The 8,907-nt window shown below is 38.0% G+C and overlaps 1 protein-coding gene across 2 annotated transcripts in view; it reads right to left on the bottom strand.

Moving 5' to 3' along the window:
- Positions 1-8,373, bottom strand: part of zdhhc15b (zinc finger DHHC-type palmitoyltransferase 15b) — a 10,720-nt gene extending 2,347 nt beyond the window's left edge. The window contains exons 1-10 of one of the 2 annotated variants that reach the window (XM_016256358.1): positions 8,180-8,373; positions 7,827-7,853; positions 7,466-7,560; positions 6,629-6,749; positions 6,408-6,477; positions 6,271-6,303; positions 5,578-5,698; positions 5,202-5,334; positions 4,897-5,023; positions 2,243-2,355 (exon numbers count right to left, since the gene is read on the bottom strand). In XM_016256358.1, coding sequence (XP_016111844.1) covers positions 2,243-2,355; positions 4,897-5,023; positions 5,202-5,334; positions 5,578-5,698; positions 6,271-6,303; positions 6,408-6,477; positions 6,629-6,749; positions 7,466-7,560; positions 7,827-7,853; positions 8,180-8,297 — 958 coding nt within the window. In that variant the 5' untranslated portion in view covers positions 8,298-8,373. The remainder of the gene's footprint in view (positions 1-2,242; positions 2,356-4,896; positions 5,024-5,201; positions 5,335-5,577; positions 5,699-6,270; positions 6,304-6,407; positions 6,478-6,628; positions 6,750-7,465; positions 7,561-7,826; positions 7,854-8,179) is intronic. The other variant, XM_016256360.1, reaches the window with a different exon arrangement.
- Positions 8,374-8,907: the final 534 nt, after the last annotated feature.

Below are 8,907 nucleotides of genomic sequence, written 5' to 3'. Positions count from 1 at the left end.
GTTTCAGTACGAAAGCAAAAGCACTTTATTTGGCCTTCCGGAAGTAGATGCAATTAGGAATCTGATTTATTTATTTATTTACAACAGAACAGCACAACCCAGATGTTCGAATTTGTGCAACGCATTTTATGGACGACAGTTTTAGAAGAGAACAGAGTAACGCGTCGTGTGTGTGTGTGTGTTTGTGAGTGTGTGTGTGTGTGTGTGAGGGGAACAGGGTCACATCACAGGACAGTGAACGGTCTGTCAAAAATCATAGCACGTCAGCTGTCTTAACCGCGGCTTGTGTATTGCATCATCACTGTGTCTGTCACATGACTCTGTTGCCCTTTCGGGCTTGAACTGATGGTAAAACTAACGACATTATTAACTGTCTTGATATCTACTTTGAAAGCTGAAGCTCACGATTATGGTAAGGGGCGTTACATTTCCGACGAGTGCTTGCGGTGTTCGGCCAATCACAATGCACTGGGTCAGCTGGCCAATCAGAGCAGACTACGCTTGTCAAAGGAGGGGGCTTTGTTGAAAACGACGTGTTTGATAGTGATTAAAATAGAGTAAATCACTTTTTGAAAGTAATTTGACACTTCAAATGAAGATTTATCGATTACATTGTTACGCCAGTAGGTGGTGAAAAGGGGCAGTTAAAATGTTTTTAATTTGTCTTTGAATCATACAAGAGAGTCGTTCAAGAACGCCGATTCATCCAGTAAGGAAACCAGTACATCTTGAGTGAGTCATTTAATCATTAATTCATAAATGACATGCAAGTTTGTTTAGTTGTCTAATGTTTTTTTTTTTCCATTGGGAAAAAAACAAGAAAAAAAACAACTCCTGAGCCACTGCACAAAGGAACAAAATGTAACCAACACAATAAATCAGTGCAAAATAGTTTTAATAAAGCTCAAATAGTCTTCAGTTTACACATCTGTTAGGCTACATTTACACTAGTTAGTGCTCGTTTTAAAACGCATAGCTCAGACAGAATCATTCTATTTATTTTCCACTGATTTACTGATGAGGATTAGCAGCTTCCAGCACTGTCTGCTTGTGTTCTCTCTTCCATGATCGCTGCTCTGACTCAGAGGAAATAACATGATGGTGATTTAAAGTGAGTTTTGAGTAAAAGCAGAATATAAATCTTATTTATTGTCTTATTTAGCATGATGTTACAGTTTGCATGAATGGTCACATAACACATGCTTTCGGTCTTGTAACATTAGTATGAATGGACATCTGCATCTGATCGGAACTCCATGCAGCTCCCGCGCTACTCTCCATTGGAAATGAATGTCTGTCGTTTGTCGGAGATAGTGGAAAGCCGCCTTGAAACGCCAGTATGACGAGGATCGTTTTCAAAACATAAACGCACCAGTGTAAATGTAGCCTTACATCTATGGGTGCTGGGACGCATTCACACTACAGCCTCACGTGTGAGCCACATCTCTGAGTGTAACCGGTGTAAACTATTAGGTGTGTTCGACTTGATGTGGACTGACTGTGCAGACCGATCGGTGTATTACAGTACCACGAGAGCTACAGAAAGCAGTCTGCTCCGTTCGCTTTCGAATAGCTCTCGCGGATGATCGATCTGCGCCGCGCCTCTAGTCGAACACACCGGCTAGTGCTGCAGGCTTATTGGCTCACTGACGCTGATGAGATTAACCCCTTAGGTATCGAAATTTGGTACCGAACGACGAGACGTTTTTCGATACTCGATGGTATCGAGGCAATTCGGTCGGTGCCTAAAAAGTATCGAACTCGATACCCAGCCCTATTCTGCACTGAATTAAAGTGCTTCTATCCGGATCTCGAAGGGCTGTGTAATCAAGGACTCGTGATCGAGATCTCTCCACATGTAAACACACTTGCTCTGACCAAACTGATAAATGTAGTTCAAACGTGTAGTGCCGTTTCATTCCGCTTTTGAAGCACATGTCGTCTGATGTTTCTCATACGCAGCAGAGATGGCAGAAGGGGAGGAAGTTTTGAGTTCTGACAGTTAAAGTATGGTTACACAGCAGAAGCTCTTTCATCTCAACAGATCAGAACAGTTTGATTCCTTATGATACAAGCCTTCTAAAGAAGCACAATTCAGTTACAATTCAATAAAAGTGCAACTGATATTTAGTGGCACATTTAATACATCACATGTACCTGATAGTACACTGAAGTACAAAATTACATATTAAACTTTAGTTGCTGCATTTAAAGACACATTTCAACTTGGATGCAACCTCACCTGCGCTTTCTTCGTCTGATCCACCGTCCTCCATCCATTTCCCCTCGTTGGCCAATAAAGGATTCTCGGATTCACGCAGGGTCCTCAGTGGGAAATAATGGCCGTCACCCTGACTATAACATAAGAGCACACACAGGATCATAGTGTTGTTCATTTATGTGCACCGTGGTGTTATCTTAAAATGTATAACCATTTATAAACTACCAAAAAAAAGTTACAATTGTAACTTTTTTTTTTTTTTAAATAAAGAAGTCTCTTCTGCTCACCAAGGTTGCATTTATTTGATCAAAAAAATACAGTAATAAATACAGTAACAATTATTACAATTTAATGCTGCTTTATATTTTCGTGGAAACCGTGATAACTTTTTTCAGGATTCTTTGATGAACGAAAAGTACAAAAACAGCATTTATTTGAAATTCGAATCGTTTGTAACATTAAAAATGTCTAGGGCTGTCACGATTCATTGATTAAAGTTGAGTACTTGATTACAAAAACATCTTAATTTTTTTTCGTGTTGATTAACCAGCAAAATACCGGCGCATTCGACGGACGAGAATCCATGAAAAGCATTATTAGACTGTTTCTTAAGGCTGCATGAAATATTAAAACCAGGGCTCTGAACCGGTTCAAGGAACGAAAACAAAAACGAACAAAATTTTGACAGGAACAGAAACGAAATCAAATTGTAAAGTTCCAAACAGAATCGAAAATTTGAAATGGCCATTAACCGGTTAATAACGTTATTTTATCATTCCATTTAATATTTGAAATTTGCTGTCAACCAATCATGAATTCCAGTAGTACGGTCTATGCAAAAGTGATGCTGACGCCAACGAGTGAAATGCCTGCGCTCAGCTGTGAACTCATCATAGGTAAGTCGCAATGGCAATGCACCGGCGTTAAGAGTTCATCCGAGGATAGTGTAAGAAGGATTCAACAGCTCACACACAACTGCAGCGCTTCTGTGAACGGAGAAAACAGAAAAACTACAGGCTTGCATAAAAAGGAATATAGGCATATACACGAAATATATCTCACTTAAATCATTGACAGATTAACAAAACGAAAGAAAATGGTACGGTTCATTGTGACGCGTTCCAAAGTTCTCGGAAAGGAAAACGAGACAGTAGAAAGTAGTTTTCTTTATTTTACAAAAGCTTGACAGTTTTGAATGATGTCTTAACCAACCTGCATGGTATGACCATCGCGCCGGCGCCTCACACGCACATAACATATTTTTGCGACACTGCAGCTTGTTCATTATCAAAATAAAATTCAGTTAAAGAAACGAATAAAAAGTTACACTGCTCCGTTGTACAAAATCTGTTGCGTTCAGCGTGACCGCGCTTCACGGTGCTGATATAACCGATGTAAAGGATGATGTTTTACGTCGATGAATGTACAAAAACTAGCCTATAATAAATCATATTTTAGCATCCAGATACGTCGCGAATATGGAAACATTTGGATTCGTGCAGAATGAGAGAGGTAGGCATCAGTTTCACCTTAAATGAATTAGTTTTTGGATTGACGTTTTTATAGCCCTAACTTTAGAGGATTTGTTGTGGAGAGAAACTAATAACTGTTTATGTTTGTAAACATTTTGCTTTAGCCTACATTATTTCTGAATGTAATGGGGCTAATAAAATGCGACGTGAGCCTATACGCGACCTATGTTTTTTTTTTTCCACTCTCAAAACGCAATCTTATACAAGTAGTGTTTTTATTGTTTTAACAATGCAGCAAACATTTTTAAATATCTTAAAAATACTTTAATGTCTTTAAAGTGTTGATAGATTTTTTTCTTTTGTTTAGTAGCCTACATTTGGCCAAAATCTAGAAAAGATGATGCTGTATTGGCTGTGACTAAGGCTAACGGTTAACTAATAGACTAACATTACTAGATCTCTTCCTGTTTTTTTTCCCTTTTTGAGTAAAGAAAACGCTGTACTTTTTTATTATTATTATTATTATAGGCAAAGAAAATTGTTTTTAAAAAATAATGTTATTAACCGGTATTTCTTCTACCCGAACCGGTAATAATACAGAGGAATGCATGAACAGAAACGTTAAAATATCGATTCTGCTCGGAGTGAACCGATTAAAATTTATTTTTCGTTTTCAAGCCCCGATTAAAACCATTTAAAAAAATCATAATAAAGCATAGTGCTATTGTTTAGTCAATATTAAACAAGGATTAGATCACGCTGTAAAGTGTAAAAACTATCGTCAGGCCGTTGGCGCTATCTGCAGGCAGTTAATATAATAAATAATGTACATAAGTTATGATTATATGGTTTTATTACATTGTATGTAATAAAACATATTACACAAAACATGTTTTATCACATGTATTTTAACTGCTTTGCTCAATATATAATTACTTTCATTCTATATTTTATTTGAACCAATTATTATTGCCTCATTGCTATTATATATGTATTTTTAGTCATTTTAAAGTCTTTTGTTTGCTTGGGTCTAGTTTTATTACCACAAAAATGACCCAATTATTTGATTAATCATCAGAATAATCCTCCGATTACCAAAATAATTGTTAGTGACAGCCCTATAAATGTCTTTAGTGTACATTTTGATCAATTTAATGCATTCTTCATCCTTTGAGAGTGTGAGCAGCTTTGACATGAGCTCACCTTGTGAACACTGGAATAAACCAGAGCTTTTTGTCCTCTCCAAACACCTGCCGGAGGTTTCTGCTGAGCCCAACATTAAAGCCGTTCCTGTCAGGCCCGTTCTGAAACACTGGCGCAGAAAATGCCTCTAAAAACAGGAACGTTCATTGAGGTTAAACAGTCCACAACTAAAATATGAGCCACACAAATCACTTCTGTTAACCAAAGGTCCAAGAAGTTTCAAGAAGTTTCTGCTTCTTGAAGAAATGCAATGAAAGGGTAAAGGAGAACCCAGCAATTCAGCATAAGAAGAAAGGCTTTCTTACCTAGCGTGGATCTGTTTTTCGCCACCAACCAACAGTGGTAGCCAAACAGGAACATGAGACTGACAAAAAACATGAGCGCCACAAACAACAGGAAGAGCACGTGGAATTTTGCAGGGCCATTGGGAAGATCTCCCTAACAAAGACATGCAAAGAAACTTTTGAAATGCATAGACTCGACAGCAGCACAACTCTATGCATTTTTATGTTTCTAAAATACATTTGATCACAATTATATCATTCTACAAGCCCGTGCATTATGTGCATGCTGTTCAAATTCCTGGTTTTCCATAACCGTATGAACCCAGTCTCTTTAAGTTTTACAGTTAACAAGGCTTGCCTAGTATGAGCTCGGTCAAAACTGCTTGCTGAGACTCACCACCCAGAACTTGAGGAAGTACTGAAACACTGTCGATGCAATGAACACGCAGTAGATCATAGAGTAAGAGAGGAACAGCAGAAAGAACTTATAGTTGGAGAATCCCACACAGTTGTTCACCCTGAAGAGCACATCATACAAAGATGTCACGTATCCAGCATTTCAGAGCGTGCAAAATGTAATTAAATGTTGCTTATGAGGTAAGATTAATACAAATAAGAACATCAGATTACTTATTTCATAATATGTGAGCCTGGAGCACAAAAGCAGTCTTAAGTCGCTGGGGTATATTTGTAGCAATAGCCAAAAATACATTGTATGGGTCAAAATGATTGATTTTTCTTTTATGCCAAAAATCATTAGGATATTAAGTAAAGATCATGTTCCATGAAGATATTTTGTAAATTTCCTATCCAAAACTTAATTTTTGATTAGTGATATGCATTGCTAAGAACTTCATTTGAACAACTTTAAAGGCGTTTTTCTCAATATTTAGATTTTTTTGCACCCTCAGATTCCAGATTTTCAAATAGTTGCATCTCGGCCAAATATTGTCCTATCCTAACAAACCATACAGCAATGAAAAGCTTATGTATTCAGCTTTCAGCTGATGCATACATCTCAATTTCGAAAAAATTGACCCTTATGACTGGTTTAGTGGTCCACGGTCACATATAATAAATTATTATTTACCATGGACAATGGTGATCCATTTTCAAAATGCATCTGTAAAAACACAGGAACACAGATCCTGTAACTTTAATTAAAATAGGGCTTTTGTGTAGAGAGATCCGTTTTCAGGAACAGGGTTGGTGCGGTGCTGGACTTACGTTTCACAGACGGAGCAGTGGTGACAGCGATCTGGCTTTATCACCTGACAGCGATCACAGAACCTGATAGCTGAAGACACGGAGATAAAGACGATCAGCTGCCCGCGTCTACATCCCATCACACGTTTAGCTGACAAACACTGCCATTCACAGCATTCTGCCAAATGACTAGAGAGCTGCAGCTGCTGTGGAAACGTACACATGAATCACGACAGACTGACCTCCTGACTGAGCGCGCGTGAAGATGGGAAGTTTCTTGGCGATTTCTGCGAGGATCTGCTTCTGAACATCTGGCCTTTCTTCCATCTCATACCTCTCCTTATCACTGTATGATAAATGGAACTAGAGCGAAGAAATTACAAATTAAAGGCATTCAAAAGAAAACGAAGCCTATTAGAGAACCATTACGATTTTTTTGCATTGTGACATTTTTAATGACAATCAAGCAATTTTCACCTACAACTGTCATCATTATCATTCAATTCTCATTACTGTAATACAGTATTTACAAATACCACCATCATTTAGAAATGTTTTGAATATTATGAGGTTAATTACCATGAAAGTAATCCAAATTTCTTTTATGCCAAAAATCATTAGGATATTAAGTAAAGATCATGTTCCATGAAGATATTTAGTAAACTTAATACTGTAAATATATTGGACAACTTTAAAGATGATTTTCTCAATATTTTTATTTTTTTGTACCCTCAGATTCCAGATTTTCAAATAGTTGTATCTCAGCCAAATATTGTCTTATCCTAACAAACCATACATCAATGAAAAGCTCATTTACTCAGCTTTCAGATGATGTATACATCTCAATAAATAAAAAGGACCCTTATGACTGGTTTTGTGGTCAAGGGTCTCACACACACACACACACACACACACACACACACACACACACACACACACACAAAGTAATCAAAGTATTTGGGGTAAAATATGACCCAGACATGTTATAAACAGCTTTTACTCCCACATTCTGATTCTTATAACCACTATTTTAGAAATAAACTCAAGAGTCATAAGTGGAAACCATAAATCACGAGCACCTTTTTAGAGGGTGTAGATGGTGGAGTAAAGATGGCCTTCCAATAGGTCCAACAGAACATTATAAAGCACACGTGAAACATCAACAAATACACCACTGTGGAGAAAACACACATTATCACTAGTAAAAGTCATTTTTGTCACACGCAACTAGAGTTGCAAACTCTATTGTTCCTTATTATGGGTGTCTAGCTCTGTTTCTGTGCAATGTGCTGATGTTGCGGCTGTGTTGCACAAAATAACCCCATGAGCATATTCCTCAAGCACAACTAGCACTGCTGCTGAATCAACTGAGACTGAACATGACTTTCACTTCTGGTGTTTAGACTGATAGGCAGCCACAGGTGACTGTAGAGCACTTGCCTCTCTCCAGGTGATTACTGAGGGTCACTGAAAAACAGAGAGCCAGGGTCAGTGTCGTCAAACATCATGGCTGTGTCTCAAAACCTTGCGTCTAGCCTAACTCGGAGGAAATGACAGCAACCACGGCCTAACTGTGCTCACTGAGATGCTGTTTAGTGTCTATAGGCAGGCAGCTCACTAGGTTTGGAGTCACAGCCCATATAAATAACACTATAACAGAGGTCTTTGACCGATTTGTTTTGCGTAATAACAACAACAATACAAATGAACTGACGAGCCATTGTGGACAATACAGGATACTTCCTTATTACAGTCGAACAACCTGATGAAATGAATCAACTGTGAAGTCTTACCGAAGCACAGCTCAAAGACATACGCGTAATAAGACCAGAGAACCACAGAGGAGATGATAATAACAGGAATCCAGGAGAAAATCCTCTGACAACATCTGAGAGCTCTGGACAGAGCCATGATCAGCCCGCTCTGGCATCCGCTAGCACGCCTATCCAAACAACCAGCTCTCCGACATCTTCTTCTTCTTCTTCTTCTTCTTGGTGTTTAATGGCGGATGGCATACAACGTTTAGGTGCATTACCGCCACCTACTGATTAGGAGTGTGGATCAGGATCGTACTCTTCACTAAATTCTATTATATAATCCAGTGTCCTTTAAATAACGCATTAAAAATTGAAAGTTTTTATCCCCTGATTTATTCCCCAAAATGTTCATCAAATTAAGTTTTCTTTATTTTCCTTGAGGACATCAATCAGTATCTTTCTTTCCTTTCCGTATCTTGGACACTTCAGTATAACATGCTCTACATTTTCCTCCATATTACAATATTCACATTTTCCAGTTTCATGTCTCCCCATTCTCTTCAAACTGCTATTAAGAGCAGTATGGCCAAATCTAAGCCTTGAGATTATAGTTTCCTCATGTCTATTTCTTCCCGTTACTCTGTACTTACCAACAATTCTATGAATGCTATAAAACCATCTCCCTGTTCTTTCTTCTTCCCAATATTTCTGCCATCTATTCTTCACATGTTGCTTGATTACACACTTCATTTCACTCTTACCAT

This window comes from Sinocyclocheilus grahami, unplaced genomic scaffold (assembly GCF_001515645.1).
Source record: "Sinocyclocheilus grahami isolate Dianchi unplaced genomic scaffold, SAMN03320097.WGS_v1.1 scaffold1422.1, whole genome shotgun sequence".
Classification (NCBI taxonomy): domain Eukaryota; kingdom Metazoa; phylum Chordata; class Actinopteri; order Cypriniformes; family Cyprinidae; genus Sinocyclocheilus; species Sinocyclocheilus grahami.
The sequence above is the reverse complement of the archived record's forward strand: the minus strand, read 5'-3'. Positions and strand labels throughout refer to the sequence as shown.